The 19,101-nt window shown below is 36.1% G+C and overlaps 1 protein-coding gene across 1 annotated transcript; it reads left to right on the top strand.

The window, feature by feature from the left end:
- Positions 1-6,576: 6,576 nt before the first annotated feature.
- On the top strand, positions 6,577-16,969 carry Crz (corazonin). Its single transcript, XM_028313795.1, has 3 exons — positions 6,577-6,682; positions 15,705-15,925; positions 16,616-16,969. The coding sequence occupies exons 2-3, from the start codon at positions 15,710-15,712 to the stop codon at positions 16,712-16,714; spliced, it is 315 nt and encodes a 104-aa protein (XP_028169596.1). The 5' UTR covers positions 6,577-6,682; positions 15,705-15,709; the 3' UTR covers positions 16,715-16,969.
- Positions 16,970-19,101: the final 2,132 nt, after the last annotated feature.

Genomic DNA, 19,101 nt, shown 5'->3' with positions numbered 1-19,101 from the left:
CGAGAGTGAGTCGAACTGAGGAGCGTATATTGGGATTTTAGGTAAGAAGGAGAATTTGGATTGTTTAAGATTGAAAAAAGTGTTAGAAGGATTCTGACTTTTCGTCGAAAAGGTATAGGTAACCATTGAAGCTTAGACCGGAATGATGAAATGTGGTCATATTTGCGCAAGCAGAATATAAACCGGATACAGTTGTTGAGGAGCCGGTCTAGCTTATTGACATGAATTTGGTTTAGGTCAGGATAACATACATCAGCATAATCTATGACCGGAAGAATAAGGGTATGGACAAGGGAGATTTTGGTCTTAATTGGAAGGAAGTATTCAGTTATTAAATTTTAATATAACAATCCCTATAACAATAAATCCGCTAGGCTAGCTACCACCATCTTACGTACCTACCTATGTAAGTGTCGCCATAGCAACAATGTTGTTTTGTTTCAGCAACAGTTAGAGGTAAGATAGCTAGTTCCTTTGTGATTGAGGATTCCGGGTGAATCTCTCTTCCACCTTCGGCCTGATCATCACTTTCCGTCAGGTGCCTAACTAAGTATACAGGGTGGAAACGATAAGTGATCTCACTCGATTATTTCTAAACTATACAAGATATTGAAAAACTGGTTACTGATCCTGAAAGTGTTTCACAAGCTCTTTCAAACGGTACCAATAATAGGTTACAGAATAAACTGGAACTATCCTAAAATTCAATGTTTCCAGCTTCCATACTAAATGTATGCCGACAACACATTATTAGAAGTGTAATTTATTTTTTGTTAATTAATAAACTTAAAAAGTCGGTTAAATTAACTCGTAACTTGCATCTTATTTAAAATTATTTGTGAACAACATTAGTTTTAGCCTTTACTTGCTATAAAATTATAAAGAGATGAGTGCCATGACTGTGATAGTACTAAATGTATGGAAGACGGAAACATTGAATTTTATGATAGATCCAGTTTATTCTGTAACTTGATATTGATACCGTTGGATAGAGCTCGTGAAGCACTTTTAGGATCAGTAACCAGTTTTACGATACCTTGTGTAGTTTTTAAAATTATGTAACTTTACTAAATGTATGGAAGTTGGAAACTTTTGAATTTTTGGATAGTTCCAGTTTAATCTGAAACTTATTATTAGCACCGTTTGAAAGAGCTCGTGAAGCACTTTCAGGATCAGTAACCAGTTTTTCGATATCTTGTATAGTTTAGAAATAATCGGGTGAGATCACTTATCGTTTCCACCCTGTATGTAGTACTGAAAATACAGAAAGTGAGCTTATGTATTGTTGTCTAGATCTTACTTTGTTATCCCATCTAGCGAAACCCTATCTTATATCCAAGGTACGCTAGTCTTCAGACGTAATTATACAACTTTCATTATAATTACAATTTCTGTAATCATAAGCTTCCATTGATTACAGTTGACCTTGATTTTGAATTCATAATGCTTTGACGTTTAAATACAAAGATATTGTATATCTATTTTGGTTACTAATTTATGAGTAAGTTAGTCGTATGGAGGGTGTTGACCTTTCTCTTTTTTATAGCGAAGAAGGCATTCAAAGTCAAAGTCAAAATTTATTTATTTGTTTAAACTAATAAATAGTTCTTACAAATCGTCATTTTGCTCTTAAGGAGCCTCTACATGTCTCATATATTCTTTTTACCCTACCAGCGCTTCGAGACCAACATTTGGCAAGTGCTGAGAAGAAGCGCCGCAACAAACTCAGTCACCACTGTCTGCCGGTTAATATAAATAAATAGAAATAGTAGTAGTAGGTAAATTCGATTCAGGAGCAGTTCACTGAATTTAACTCATGCTATTTTTTTTAGCAATGTACCTACCTACCATTTAGGCTGAGTCCGCACTATGGTTTTTTCCCGCAAGCGGTAAACCGCCAAACTTTTTTTTAGCAATGTACCTACCTACCATTTAGGCTGAGTCCGCACTATGGTTTTTTCCCGCAAGCGGTAAACCGCCTAACCGCGAGACCGCCCGAAACGTATACCTACTTACGCGTGAAAAAGCCGCAGTGCGAACGCTTGCATTAGTTTTACTTGGTTATAAAATCACGCGGTTAAAAACCGCGACGGTTTAGCCGTAGTGTGGACTCGGCCTTACCCAAATCTGTGGCCCAACAATGTTAACAGCATTGTTGTGTTCCGGCAGTTGAAGGTAGGAAATAAAGTTACTCTGTGGTTGAAGAATCCGGGTGAAGCTCGCTTCCACCTTCGACCGACAGAAACTTCCTTGCTGTAGATAAAAAAAAAAATGTTGTGTGAGACTAACCTCATAAATGTAGCAGGCAGGCGCTGGATGTAGGCCGCTGCCAACCGGGCGATGTGGAAATCATTGGAGGAGGCCTATGTTCAGCAGTGGACGTTCTGTGGCTGAAATGATGATGATGATGATGATGATGATGATGAATGTTGTGTTTATGGATAACAGGAAACCTTCACCATACCATAGCATAGGTGCTATGTTATCAAACCTGCATAGAGTTACTCGTTTTAATTACTTTGCGGCTGCATGCATGGAAACGTATGGCTTTACGGGTACAGTCGCGGGCAAAATGTCAACAGGGAAAATTATGTAAAAAAAAAACTAAAAAAAATATATAAGCAAACAAAACAATATTATTTACCAAATTCCTAGGTACTCGTTAGAGGTGCCAAGTATCTTGAATCTATGCTTTAGTTTCAGCTAAGCGTAAGGATCGTTTTTATAGGCCTAATTATTTTTAAAGATATTTAATTGAAATTTTAATTTAAGGTAAACGTGGAAATTTGAGTTTAGTTTATTCATGTCAAAATCATAAAGAGACTACTCAAAGAGTATTAGATACCAACTTGTATCGATTTACAGTTGCAACTGCGATTGGAGGATGTTATTTAATAACAAACCTTCTACTTAAATTGTATTATTAAAAGATAAGTAATGATGTTCCCGTTACAGTAATGAGAGCATAATGCGATCCTTGTCTAATGTGATATTGATCACCATAAGCCATTGAGCCACGTGCAACTGGGAACGACGAAACACAGGGGAAACTTTTACAGCATTTTGTAATGCTTTAAAAAGCTTCTTGAGATCTATCAATCGATGTAAAGTAGTAATTATTTTAAGTGTAGAAAATATTAAACCAGCTTAGAGGTCCAGGGTATGATTCCCGGATAGGACAGAATTTTCCAATTTTATTTCTAAAATCTAAAATCAAATAATACCATTCGGGTTTTTATACCACTTAAGACGTCGCTGGGGGCTCCTAAGTTTTTGGACATCGAGGTGCCTTAGACAAAATTACATTCGATTCGATTCAAGATCGTCATAGTCGTGATTGTTTCGGACTAGGTTATAGGGTTAGGTATAACGATATTAGCGACATCGACACAAAAATATGACAACGATACGGTACTATTACTTATTCTGGACGATACACTTGTTACATTATGATCAAAAACGTTCGAAGAAAACGAAGTAGACTCAATCATAATCTCTTACTTATCTCATAACCTACATGCACCTAGAAAATTTCACTAGAAATAAAACAAGACCGAAGAAAAAAAAGAAGATCGATGTTTAATCCCTAAACCGATCTTAATAAAGTTCCCCCAACAAAGAACATAAGACGGGCAAATCTTTTGTTTCACTATGCTTTGTTTTTAAGTTTTAATGCTAACTAAAAAGCAAGGTAAAGTAGTGGGATGAGTTTAAATCCCCTATTGAAAAACTTTTACCTTTCATCGATGGAATCTTCGTAGGTAATAAAATATTAAGTAAGCGAGATTTATTATAGTGGAACGATACCCAACTATAATATAATTTAAAAAATACGGCTTAGTGACAACAGCACATAAGTTCATTGGGATAAGAAAAACCAACAAGCCATTGGTTGGGATAAAAAAAATGGGATTTTTACAGGTTTCCGATCTATTTTCAATTCGCATAATTCCAGGCGGAAAATTTTCAAAATGTCATCAAGAAATAAAGGAAAAAATAAATATTTTACATCTATTTGAGAAGAAAAAACACAAGAAAAATATATATATTTTGATAATTAAAGAACTCAGTAATTTTCTTTGCGTCAGTACTTTATGCAACATGTTCGATACGAATCGAAAATGAATATTAATTTCCTCGAAATGAGTTTTCTAAAATAATAATAACTAATTAAGTAAAGGTGACTATAACTAGTTTTAATCGAATACAGCTGTAAAATGCAGTACAAATTAATTGCAATCATCAAGATATTTGACACTTTTATAATGCAAACAGCCAGGGACTGGAATTCGCTGCCTGCTGCTGTCTTTCCTGAACACAATAATCCGGGCCTTTTCAAGACGAGAGTGAATAGGCACTTACAGGGCAGATATCGTATGTACCATATCCTAGACTGCATCTTTCTTAACACCAGGTGCAATTACCTGTCTTATCTTGCATAAAAAAGAAAGAGTGACAAAATGTACTGAATTCTATCTTTTTATATCATATTCGAAATTACTGGAATCTACAGTTAAGAAAATTAACCACAAAAATATTCAAAATTAAGTACCTACTAAGTGGTTTTATCGTTTTAAAGTATATTTATTAAACGTCCCGACTCCCGCTGGACTCGAACCGGCAATAGTAGGTTTTCATTTCCTGGATTCCACTGCGCCTGAGGGTATCTGGCCGAAACGGAAAATTACATTGGAGTTATATTTGGAAATGTAAACTCTCGAAGAATCGCATTACAATCTCGTTCTTGTTATATTATATTTAATTGAAATGAAAATAATTGAGACATTAGTCTAAAATGATTTATATTCGTGAACGATTGAGTGCATCGAAGTTTAGGTGATCGGGTACCTATGCAAGCATTTAAAAAAGTATTTTTAGAAGTTATCAACATCATTTTCAGCCATAGGACGTCCACCTGCTGAACATAGGCCTTCTCCAATGATTTCCACAATGGCCGGTTGGTGGCGGCCTGCATCCAGCGCCTTCCCGCTACCATTATGAGATCGTCGGTTCACCTTGTGGGTGGACATCCTACGCTGCGCTTTCCGGTACGAGGCCTCCATTCCAGAACCTTGCTGCCCCATCGGCCGTCAGTTCTGCTTACCTACTATGTGCTCTGCCCATTGCCACTTCAGCTTTCTAATCTTTCTTTCTAAAATTATAAATCCTTATCCTAAATAATTTAGAAGTATACCCACTCCTTATAGGTAAGAATAAGTAAGTTAGTTAGAAAAGTACAATTATTACTTTTTAGTATGAATTGAATGGTTGGTAAAATCATCAAATGTTTAAAAAGTGATGTTTTTGGATTTTTTGATTTGCATTTTGGAAGATTGAAGCCTGTATTCACAAACGATGCTTGCATAATTTAGTGAAGCAGCAAATCGAACGCATAGCGTTGAATAGAGCTCTGTGATTAGTTCGTGTGTCACCCTGTGCGTCCACGCGCACTGTGAGACCTCATAGTAATGTTTTTGAATACGGGCGATAATGTCCTAGTCATAATCAATCTAAACAGAGTAATTAGTTAGAGTCCTAGGTTTATCTAAGAACTAAAGCAGAGCCTCTTCAAGGAATAATTAAAAGCCCGTCACTATTATTAAATTAGACCTAACTAGATCATTGACAAAGACACTATCACAGGGCGTGGGTTCTCAATGAGCCCAATCAAAGCCTTAGGACCGCTTTCCACCAAAGCGGAGCGGAGAAGAGCGGAGCGGTGCGGAGACGAGAAGGATGTGCAAAGCTGGCAGATGTGAGGCAAAGCTGCAGGCTATTTCGACGGAGCGGAGACGAGAGATATGCGGTAATGCAGGCAGGCTATTTCCACTAAAGCGGAGCGGAGAAGAGCGGAGCGGTGCGGAGACAAGTGGAGATGTGCGGCAAAGCTGGCAGGATATTTCTACCTAGTGGAGCGGAGAAGAGCGGAGCAGTGTGGAGACAAGAGATGTGCAAAGCTGGCAGGCTATTTCCACCAAAGTGGAGCGGAGATGTCAGCTGTCAGTCTATTGCTATCTATGAAACACCGCACTGCTCAGCACGTCTCTGCACCGCTCCGCTCTTCTCCGCACCCGCTGTCAAATTCTATAGGAAAACAAGTGCGCCCAATACTTGTCCGCTCGATCCATTTCCACCGAAGCGGAGCAGAGTGGAGTTGTGCAAATAATGGAATCAAATCAATAGACATGTTGACACCACAGTCAATTGACGTACTTTTTAAAACTGTCAAAACGAAACTCTCCCATAGATTTTGTATGGCACTACAAGCAAGTGACGTCACTATTTTGTCAACTCAATTAAACAACTTTGTTCAATTACAATGCGAACAAAAATCGTAATTTACAGGTAATTTAAAATAAATTAAGTTTTTAAGACCAGAATGAAGGGTCTTTTTAAAACAGTTGTGGTTTCGAATTATTGGGGTATGGTGTCAAACTGTCTAAAAACTTCTCTGCTCCGCTCCGTACCGCTCCGCTTTGGTGGAAACCGGGCCTTAGCGCCACTGTATAGCGCCCCGCTACTATAAAAGGAGTGAGTGTTACCTTACGGTGCGTAGTCAACTCCTGTTCCTTCAGGAGCTCAGTTCGAATTTCGAATTTTCAAATTTGAATTTGAAACGCGTTGTTTTTTTACAACTTGCCAGTGTTCGGATTGTCTATTGATATTCGCGTATTTTTCAAAGGTAAGTTTTTTTAATATTTTTTTTATTGAAAAGTTTTGTAGCAATGATAAAATGAATTGGAATTGAAATTTTAGGACACAGCCATTTTAAATTTATAGTGCATTTCATTGTATTATTATGTCACAAACTGCATCAAAATCTATTCAGCATTTTAGACAACTTTATTAAATATAGGATTATCGATAATTTTGTGGTGATGAATAACTTAAATCGAATAAAAAATTAAATACGCAAAATAAAGTCTTTTACACTATAATAATGTGTCCCTCCTGGGATTGGAACTATTCCCAAAGCTAGTAGTAACTACTGAGCCTATAGGTACTGTTCTTTAAAATACAGTTTGTTACTGAGGTCTGCGATTTATTTGACCAAACCGAGCGTAGTCTATAATGAAATAGAATAACTAATTAGGTTATCATCCCAACTATAATATTATAAATGCGAAAGTAACTCTGTCTGTCTGTCTGTCTGTCTGTCTGTCTGTCTGTCTGTCTGTCTGTCTGTTACGCTTTCCCGCTTAAACCTTGCAACCGATTTTGATGAAATTTGGCATAGAGATAGTTTGAGTCCCGGGAAAGAACATAGGATAGTTTTTATCCCGGTTTTTGAAACAGGGACGCGCGCGATAAAGTTTTTCTGTGACAGACAAAATTCCACGCGGGCGAAGCCGCGGGCGGAAAGCTAGTAGTCTAATAAATTAAAGCCTAAACCTTCCACTTTAAATAATTTTCTAGACTCAAACCACAAACGGAAAAATTTTAATAATGACAAATCGATGAAAGAAGTGTAAATCTTAAATTGCATCTCACTTAAAAAAAATTAGATGTGATTGCGGTCAAATACCTGCCTTGTTCAACATTAAAAAAAAGACAAATATTCAGCTAATCAATGTTTAAACTGAGAATAAAGCAAGTGTCAGCTGTAAAATCCTACTGTCTATGGGACAACATATTGGTTGGTTCTGAGAAGAAGCGTCGCTAGAAACTCGGTCACCTTTGTCAGCATTTTGTTGATGGAAACACAATTTAAAAGATATGTAGGTTATGCTGACGAGTGAAGCCTAATCACTCTTATCATTTTACTCATCATCTACAAAACAGTGGGAATTTTTTTTGTGAAAAAAAAAACTATTCAAATTGGCCATTAACTCAAAACTCATGAAACTTCTCTATGGACATCAGGGTGTCAATGTGACGTGATAATTTTGGGACAACCTGTATAAAGTATTAACAATCCGACATAAAAAAAAACGTTCTAAAAATACTTTATTTTCATAGCATAATAACTGTTTCCAGGAAATTCNTATACAGGGTGTTAGGTAAATGGGTATATGAGCCGACACTAGCCCATGTTAACATGGTCATATAAGTGGTATGGTGAAGTCAGAAATTTGATATCATCAATTTTTTTTTTAATTGTGATACAAAATAAATTTAATAAAATCCGATTTGTATGAAAATTAAAATAATTAAAATGAAGATATCGATTTTCTGACTTCACCATACCATTTATATGACCATGTTAACATGGGCTAGTGTCGGCTCATATACCCATTTACCTAACACCCTGTATATATAAAAGAAAGTCGTGTTAGTTACTTCGCTTATAACTCAAGAACGGCTGAACTGATTTAGCTGAAAATTGTCAGGGAGGTAGTTTAGAGCCAGGAGAAGGACATAGGATACTTTTTATCCCGTTCGAAATTAAAAAAAGTCTGCTTATTTATTGCCATTAAGGCGGAACAAAGTTCGCCGGGTCAGCTAGTTTCAAATAAACAAAAACTGCAGTTTTGTACGTTTACCGTGGAAATGACGATATTTTTAATCCGGTATTATAATGTAACGACCTAACGCCTATCAAATCATGAAATTATATTTCTTTATGAAACTTCAAGCTTGGAAAGGACGCATCTACATAATATTATGTATAGTCACATTTAATTTAATAATTTGTATAATTTTTTGACTTATGATTTTATTGTAATCGATGTGGTGACTAACATACTAAGCGCTTTGGGTTTTCTGTAAGCTTATTATGTTGCTCATCAAATAAATAAATAAAATAGTAATACTCGTATGTGCCCGGGAACAATATGCATTTATTAACAATTTGTATATCCTATCAAGGAATCGGACTACGAATGCGTAGGCGGTTATACATAATTGTATCTCAAAACTTATCGTAAACAAAAATTGTATTAGACTTCTATAATATTAACATCCGATAAGAATCAAGAACCAATTTTCATGTCGCCAGTTAACAAACAGAAAAATCGTTTTCAACATAAAAGGGGAGGATTGTTTGCCTAAAAATTGTTCTCAATTTGTGTGTTTTTACTTTCTGCCTCAACAATGCTCAGTCTGATTCGAGATTATTAAAATTTACAAAGGATACAAGAAATACAGGCTAAACTGTTGTTGATGGAAATACAATTCAAGTAAAGGTTCAATTAAAAAGAAAATAATTGAAATATCCGGCAACAATAGAATTTGGTAGTGTTTAAATAAATTGAACTGACTATTCTACTATTCTTTCACAGGTGATAGACAATTTTTGCTGTCGATGTTAATTTATTTAAACCAATAATTTAATTGATTCATAATGTAAATATCTGCTTAGTTTGAGGCTATAATACTTACCTAGTTTAATATAAGCCAGAACATTTGATTTGATTCAATTGAGTCGGTTTTTTGAGCTTCTTTCTTGAACCTTCAAATGTATGAACTCCACTCACTTCTATTTTTTGCCTCATATCCAGTAACTGACCTACTCGACACCTTGGTCAGTTAGTTTAACCAGTTTAACTAGTATTACATCTGTAATTAACCTCGAGCACGTGTCAAAGGGAAGTTCCTTTATTATCGGATCTTGTTGCTGGAACTAAAAAACCTTGTTTGGGAAAGAAATGCAGTTATGTGTGTGACTCCCAATTTATACTATTTTGCCTAAGGTTAGCTGGTAGAGAATGCCACATGGCATTAAGTTAGCCTTTTTGTACCGTTTTTATTTTGCGTGTGCAATAAAGTTTTTAAATAAATAAAATACTAGTCCAGCAGTGGTCATCTGGCTGAAACGGACGAACGAACTTTAGTAAAGTACGAGTATGTGATAGAAACTGGGAAATTTTGAAACAAATGGATTGGAATAACATTTATATACACTAAACCCTTTAGTATCTATAGTAGGTAAATCTATCTTTTAGAAATTCGAATGAATTTTAAGTTATCCATTGATATCAATTTGAAAAGAGTGAAAAATTTGTGTGAGTTTTACATATTATTATTTCATAGCGTTATTAATAAAGTTTTTTGTGTATATTATTAGAGCTTGAGTATGAGTGGGCTCACCACATTATTAAGATGTGTTCCTAGTAGCTAATTAAATTAAATACTCTTGTGACTGCTTTATGTTAATTCCAGTTTAACCAAATAAGCCCACGTGAATACGTAGTAATACTGTGCAATTTAATGGAATACATTTCTACCCACAGTTCTTGGGATAGCTAAAACTCTGAGGTCACATTGTCATCTGCCTAAATAAATGTATGCCATTATAACCCTCATTATACCGCATTAAGGTCAAGTTTATCTGATGCACGGAATATGCTTAAACTTGGCCACGGGCCAAGCGATATCAGGATAGTCACAAACTGACGTCTCCCTAGTAAGTAGTTTGATAAACAGGTAGTAGTTACATAGATGTAAAATAATTTAATTTGTTGTTTCTGTAGTCGTGCTACGTACGGTACGGTCGACATTTAATTTGTAAATGAAAGCTTTTAATTGGTAGGACCTCGATATGATTAAGCGCAGACTGACATTTTCAGCACAGTTTTTTGAGAACCTATCTTGTTTTGAGCCAAATGAAATGGCGTCCACTTCTGCCCCCAAGGATTTCCACAACGACTGCTCCTGCACTGCTTGCACCCACACCTTCTCCAAATCGTCAGTCCACCTAGTGGGAAGCCTGCCTGCATTACGTCTTCTGGTTCGTGGACTCCACTTGAGAATTTTTCTGTACCAATGGCCATCAATTCTACGAGCTACGTGCCTCGCCCACTAGTGGCAATGGGCGAGCCACGGTTGCCTTTCTTCGGCTTTTGGTGTAGGCAATTCGGTCGGCTATGTCGGTTACTTCTGTTTTCTATACAAATAATAATATTCAGAACGTAAGGACGAGTAAATCAACCAGTCCATTCAGTCATATCAATAGCCTGGCTAGTAGTTGGAGGTAAGATATAGTCAGTTCCTCTGTGGTTCCACCTTCAGCTTGATCCTCACTTTCTATCAGGCAGATTCAGGCAAGACGCAAGATTACGTATAGTTTACCTTCTTCGTTCCGTGAAGCGATTTCAGAACTTAAACTCTCATGAGTTTTACTTTGTCTAAAACTCTAGACACTTAGTTCTTACCCCCACACATAGGAAAACCTATTTTACAGAGCGCTAAGAGAAAACTCATGCACAGTCCACACTAATAGTATTTTTAAGGTATTTAAGTGCCATTAGAATTGCCTTAGTTTGGGGAAAGCATTAAGCACGTACACAACTTTGTGCTTATTACAATGCCTTCATGAAAAACTAGAGGGGCGTTATTGGTCTCAGGAGACCGCAAAATGTGGGTAGAAAGTTACTGTACTATTTTGGTCTCTTTATTTTTTCATTAAATTCTCTGTCCTTTTAATTTGGGATCGTTTCACTTTCATTTTGTGTCGCAAAAATTGGCTAAGTTCCAATTTTTTATTTAATTACGTTTAGAAGATTGTAATTAAAAGGCGAATTTAATGGCTTATGGCATTATAGCTCAGTCAACTTTGGGTCAAGCAGAAATACGAGTAGGCGGTAAAATTACAGAGAATATTGCTTATTCTTTCATAATATTTTTTAGAGTAGTTTGACCTACGGACATACATACTTACCCCCTTACTAATAAAAAGTTACACAGTTGTTGAATACTGTTTTAAAATTATGTTTCCACACTATATGTCACTTAAAACACTGTTCAACGAGCGTGTAAGTTTTATTAGTAAGGGGGTTCATTATATTAAATGCATTAAGTAGTAAGAGTTGTATGTATTAGTATTTCTTAAAGTTAATGGATTTAAGGATATATTTATCCAATAGTAAAATGGGGAGAAACTTTGAGCCTGCAATACACTTGATGTATTTATTTTAGTATTCTTTTAATTCTCAAGGTTACAAATGGTGTAACAGTTGGACAAATTAATTACCATTTGCCCTTTAAGTAACCCCAAAACTGCGCCTACGTCAAGTAATGCAATTCATCGTGTGGTCTCATTAATATATTATTCTCATTAAGATAATTGTCCGTCGCTATCTTCCTATTATCTAAGCAAGGGTCTCGGGCGACACAGGGAAACAATGGTAAAGATTAAGGTATCCCGTAAGGTGGGCGTAGCGCAAATAGAACAGCCAGGATTCTTCTTCTTGTCGTGTCGACAACAGAATAATTATTACTGACGGGATTGCTACCATGTACCCACACTGTTAACTATCCATTTCCGTTTTTGCTCTCGCTCTCATCAAATGGTGATTCTTTGCGTTAGAACGAGACGACATGAGCGACAATGGGTAGTTAACACTGTTGCCGATAGTACCTTAATTTCGAGTTTCAGATATTTCGGCACTGTTGCAAGCGCCACAAGTTGTCGACAACAAACCTATACAGTGTCAGCCGAAACTCTGCTACAAGAGTGGCGTTGTCAGTAGCATTCATCAAATTTTCCTGCGTGCAGTTGTTTGGGCACGCAGGGCACGACATCATGTGCTTCGTTGACTGGGGAACACAACCATGACATGCACTCCAAGTTTGAGTCATCCAAGAATCCCCACCTGAACAGGTTGTCCTTACTACGGCCGACCACCGTTCGAAGTCTATTTAAAGACATCCAGGTAAGCCAGGGGAGATCATGCCCAGGTGGAGGACTCTCAGACTTAGGGACAAAAGGGCAGGAAAGATCAGTGTGCCCCCCTCTCCTTCATGACGATAGGTCAAAAGAGAGATGCAGGTCTTGAGAGAGCGTAATCTGTTAAAACTGTTTGCTCGAAATGTATCTTTTCTACTTGAGCTACACAAATGATATGGTCCAACTTGAATAGAGGACTTAATTGACATAACTCTTAATGATGACGATGATCGCCAGCTTCTTGATAAATAGGTACCACGACTAGATGACACTTGCGAAAACCATTCTGACATTTATAACTTCGTAATCGTTTCGTTGCGTCCTCAAATTGTAGTAAATAAGAAAATCTTACAAATAAAAAAAAAAAAGTTGTAGGCACTTCATGTAAAGTTGTAGTCGCAGGAATTTTACTGCACATTTTTAGCGACTTGAAAAAAATGATTTAGTTTCGTAGCATTCGTAGCTTACTACGAGCTACAAGGCTACGGCTAACTACGAAATACTACGAGAACTACGAAAAACTAAAGGTGAACACACACCTAAACTTACTGTATCTAGACACGCGGGAGCGTGTCAAATCAAGTTCATAAATCCCACTTTTATATTTTATGGGATGCAGATGATGCAGAGCTATTAAAATTATATAGGATGAAAACTTTTATGCCAAGTCAAGTGTTAATTATTTAATTATCTCATTTACTCGTAAATACTTTGATTTCAATTACTCTGGTACGTTATTTCAAAATTTGGTCGTCTTTCCTTTCATACATAGTTAAGTACGTATCCATTACTTTTATAGGTTAAAATAATACAGCAGAGAGACTTCTATGAAAGTTCACGCAAAAGCTGTAGAAACCTTACCTTAAAGATCAAAAGTCAATCTGCCATTTCTTCCATCATATTATCTTCGACACTAAAAACTGTTTATAATAATCCTAACTCACATTATCTTATCTTGATTAAACAGACTTTATTGACTCGTAAACGATGCACTGCTATAGGACGTTTAGTTTTATGGCTATTCGTATGAGGTAAGGTTAGGGCTGCCAGGCGTCCGGATTTAACCGGACATGTTTGGCTTTTACGGAAGTGTCAGGCCAAAATATTCTCTCGTCCAGCCTGTCTGGCTTTTGTTAGGCTTTATGTGGCTGCCGTGCCAGTTGAAAGTCGTGCGCCATGTAAAGCCATGACGCGATTTTTTTATTATGAAATATCTTTCTACTTTATGAAGATAATTAAGACTTTAAAAAAACCTTCATTGGTTTGGTTTTTATGGCGGTCAAGCTGGAGATCCTGGCTACACAGGAGTTGGAGCGGTGGGAACGAGAGGTGGGAATAGTCCTGAAGACTTTTAAAAGCTCTGGTTAGTAAAACAGGTATGCTTTTAGGGTAAAATGTCTGACCAATAAAGCACCGAGTCCGACTTTAGTGTTTTGGACGTGGCAACCCTAAATGAGGTGGGAATGGGTCGTAAGCCTCGTTTGTATTGAAGGGAAAATTGTTCGGAAGACACCAATAAAAACACAGGTTGAGTTGCAGCCGGTGTTTTCTGTATGGAGTTTGACTCTTGACGTTTGTTATATTTAAAATATTGGTGCAACCCATTTTATTTTTTAGTCTTGTTAGTAAACTCAACTAAGCTAGAATTAAGTATGACGAACGGCTTGATGAGAATAAGTAGATGTTTTATTTAAAAAGTATGACACCATTGTTATGTCCCTTATTATACTTAGCCTACGGCGAAATAAAAAGATCCCTCTTTTATGAAGACAATTTCTTGTACAAAATACCGGGAGGCTACAAACAAAGTTGCAGTAGCTTACATTACCTAACTATAATAATGTAAAATAATACACAATGCAACCTAAAATTGTAGGTTTTTTTATCCACGACGAGGAAGCTCTTGGCCTGTATCTCACCTGATGGTAAGTGATGATCAAGCCGAAGATGGAAGCGGGCTTCACCCGGAATCCTCAACCACAGAGGAACTGGCGATCTTATCTCTAACTGACGGAACACAACAATGCTGTTAACATTGTTATGGCGACATACTTAGGTAAGATGGTGGTAGCTAGCCAGGCGAACTTAGAACAAGCCCTACCACCAACCAAACCGAACAGAAAAATCTGCCCCCACTGGGAATCGAACCCGGGACCTCTGCGTCTGAAGCAGGTGGTCTTACCACTAGACCACAGAGGAGGTAATTAAGATAGTTAAGCATCTACTACGAAAAATTAAAATTAAAGTGGTTACTTAAAGATTTTGTAGTCTGTGAGTAACAAAAGCCCTTAATAAGTTAATTAACCGGAGGTTTCCTTATTCAATGAATCCGTGCCTAAGTATGAATGAAATTGAACTAATATTTATTAAACTACCAATCAATTAGTCAAGCTAAAAAGGAAAATGCAACATGGCGACGTACTAATTGAAGGAAATGAAACCTCGAGGAGGCCGGGGTAGAATGGAAAAAGAGCAGCAAATAAAGTTAAGCTTTTGAGGCAACATTGACCTTTATAACAAAGAGGCAAAATGGATTATAATAGGATAACAATTTCGCTGAACTTATAATTATTTCGCTTGTAAATCGGGAGTTATACCGTGTACCTTATTATTGAATTGAGTTTCTGGTAATTCGGTGGATTTGCATATTATGTGGGTTTTAATGAAGTCAGTAGAATAGAGTGGGTACAGGACCGTGGCAGATGTAGGGGATTTGATTTCCGCACAAAGCATTTTGTGCATGAACCTCGAGAAAAATTTTACTCGTAGTACTTATGAGAGAAGATAATGTTTTATAAATTACGTTTAGTATTTATATACCACTTATTATAGCCGTGAGGTTTCGGCAGCGCAGACAAGACTCAATATAAGACGCGACTTAGGGGAAAAAATGCCTTGTCTGGTGACCGGCGGGAGCGCTCAATCCTTTATTTGCCTCCGGTTACTTAAGGCGAGTATAAACTAGATCATAGAGCGGCTCGTTGTTCTGTTACAGGTAAATGCTCTAATCTATACTCACCTTTAGAGACGGTGCTCCTGCACCAGAGTCTAAAAGAACTGATGATGACCACTGATTCAAAGAATTATTTTGTTCCAGCCACCATGGTCCCCAACACAACCCTCCTGCTCATCATCGTGGCTCTATCGTCTGTAGCGGCCCAGACCTTCCAGTACTCCCGGGGCTGGACCAACGGCAAGCGGGATGGCCACAAGAGGGAAGAGGTCAGAGACGTGGCCAGCAGCCTTGAGAGGATCCTGAGCCCGTGCCAGGTTAACAAGTTGAAGTATGTGCTGGAAGGGAAACCGCTGAGTGAGAGGGTAAGGACATAATCACTACATTTTGTAAAACAAAGTCGCTTTCCTGTCTGTCTGTCCCTATGTAGGTATGGTTAGATCTTTAAAAATCTGCAACGGATATTGATGCGTTTTTTTAATAGATAGAGTGATTCAATAAAAAAGGTATACCTGTACGAAGCATGGGCGGGTCGCTAGTAGACATATAAAATGTCTTTTTTCAGTAAGTTGACTGTTAAAGAGATGATATGGATATTTTCACATCAAATACGTAGAATGTAACTTCACTTACATACTCGTAGTATAAAACAAAGTCGCTTCGTAAAAGTACGCAACGGATTTTGATGTGGTTTTTTTTAATATTAAAGTGATTCAAGAGGAAGGTTTAGGTTTATATTATGTACCTATACTTAGTACTCGTCCGAAGCCGGGGCTAGTCGCTAGTATTTTGAATAAAAACCTTATAATCTAGGAAATAATACTTCTTAGACTAGGCGCAGACCACCGATTTTTAGTTGGCCGATAGTTGGGCCCGATTTTAATTTGTATGAAGAATCGGCCAAATCAAATCGGTGTAATGTGTCTACTTCCATACATGCCCGTACTGATCAACTGCCCGACTAAACTATCGGCCGACGAAAAATCGATGATCTGCGCCTAGTCTTACTCTTACTTACCTTCGCAATTATTGTCATTTTTCTTCTGTCTTATCAGTTCTTCGGGCCCTGCGACTACTTCGAAGAAGACATGGACAATCAGTCGAAGAGGTACAAAGAACGCAGCCAGGACCCCCTGTTCGATGCCTTCCAGTGAACCAGGATCTGAAAGAAAATGTGCCAGTGTTTGATATTTACACGTTTTTCGGTTAGAATAAGACTTTATTACAATGGCAGGATACAAAAGATATTTCGTTGAAATACTACTACGTTTGTCAAATAATTTATAAACTGTAATTAAATCCATAAGTCCATCATCATACCCAATGGGAAAAAGCTCATTAACGTTACAAGTTTTTCTTAAAATATTTCTCATGTAAAGTCTACTAAGTAATTGCAGCAATACGCTTAATAAACCGTGTAGGTAGGTATACACTTTATTTTTATTTTGTTAACCATAGTAATTTAAAATCTCTATTTGTTCAATAGGTATTATTGTCACAAAAATATTCTTATGTATTACTCATGTCATTGTATTTGATAATTAGGTTATTGATGATACCGGAGATAATTAAATTGCTTAGTAATAAAGGAACATATAGTAATTATTTTTTAATATTTTACGTTAACTAAACATTTTGTTTTAACGTAGGATTAATTAATTATTTATGTGAAGCACCTGACCTCAAAAATTACAAAGCTTAGGAAAAATGAATTTGACTCGTACTAATATTTTTAAAGAATGTTGAATGTTTTGTTTAAACTTTAAAGTAATGCATAGACGGCTGGGTTAATGCATTACCAAAAAATAAATTGTATTAGTAATGATTTTACAAATTACAAAAGCCTAAAAGGCCTTTGTTGAAAATGAACTAAGTACTATCTAATTTTGTTTCTAGTCGATTGTCCAAAGTAATTTATTTATTTTTTACATTCTTTACTATTTTAGAAGGTATTTAGATAATATTGTATTATATCGAAATGTAGATAAAAAAGATTTATGTGTTTTCCTAATTATAGTCATTATTGTATATTTACGATTTGTGAAATCCTGCTGTAAAATGTTGACAACAATGTAAATTGGATCGATAATAAAATCTGATTTCAATTAAAATTGCTTTTATTGACAACCATTTATTCTGTTCTTCACTATCCATTACGACTCCTTGTAGACACCTACAGATTGACTGCCATTATAAAACTCAACAATAGGTACTTAGTTGAAGAAAAAAAAATTAAAAAAAAAGAACCTTAACACGCAAAAATTGGTGGTGGATAAAATGGCATAACATTGTCACGTAAAACCCTATTGGTTGTGGGAAGGATCTACTACAATTAATATAATAATTTTTCACAATAAAAAAATTCAAACTAATTCTATTTAAAAATACACAATATAACTTTTGTATTTTAGCGTCATCTAGTGGTCGTAAAGAAAATTACAAACAGTAATGCTTTTTTATACAGCGCCATCTATTATTTTATTCTCGAACTACATGCATTAGTGCTAAATCGAGCATGCTTTATTACGATAGAGCTGCCATCTAGTGATGAGTAGCTGTAGTAAAAAAAAAATTCTACTGCACAATAGATGGCACTGTTACACTTCGCAATTATTCACTAGATGTCGCTACTTACGTTAAAAATAAACAAAAAATATTATAGCATGACAGATAAGAATAAAAACAAAGAAACTAATAATTACTCTTAATTTTTCCGTCTATAAAAACAAGTTTCAAACAAATAATTTTGCTTCATCTATCATAAATAACTAGCGTCATTATAAGGCCGTATGTTAGCCACAAATTGTTATATGAAGGCATTTATGAGCGAGCCAGTAATGGATTTTGAATCTATCATTGGCATGGGCTATTATTTCCCCGTTTATAATGTATAAGGATGCTTATTATCGTGAAATTACTTATCACAAGCATGATTATACTTAATTATAGGTGGTATATAAGTACCTAGATGCTTCGGTCGGTATATAAAAGTAGGTAATTCAGCCACTTCAGCGGATTATTAGTCCAATAAATAAGTACTTAAATAAGCTTTACAATTTTATTTTTTTATTTAAAGAATGTTAGTGCGACAAAAAGAAAGACTATAGGTAGTTTCATGGATTGTCTTGTTATTATTTTCATTATTACCCCACAAATGGCTGTACTGTACTTATCAGTCTTCTAAACATTAATTATTATTACAATTTTTAAAAACTAGAGGCTGTTAGTTTAGCTAAAAACAATAAGGTAAAGCTACTTAAAAATAAATAAATAGGCGTTTTAAATGAAAAGATCGAACTGCCTAAGGAGGGAATCGAACCCACTACTTTTTGCTTAGTTTTATAATGGTTAATTTTAATAAATAGGCGTAACTAAGGCCTGAGAATGTACAAAACTAATATGTACAGTAAAGTCCATTATCTGTTTATTGTAATAATATTGATTGTTATGCCTCATTATTTCCCAACTGATCACTGCGCAATACAAAACCTACTTAATCTGAACGAAGACATAACTATTGGAAAATTACGGTCAAATAAGG

The sequence above is a fragment of the Ostrinia furnacalis genome, unplaced genomic scaffold (genome assembly GCF_004193835.3).
Source record: "Ostrinia furnacalis isolate ACB-3 unplaced genomic scaffold, ASM419383v2 OfSCF4363, whole genome shotgun sequence".
NCBI classification, from domain to species: Eukaryota; Metazoa; Arthropoda; class Insecta; order Lepidoptera; family Crambidae; genus Ostrinia; species Ostrinia furnacalis.
This window is presented reverse-complemented; position numbering and strand designations above follow the sequence as displayed.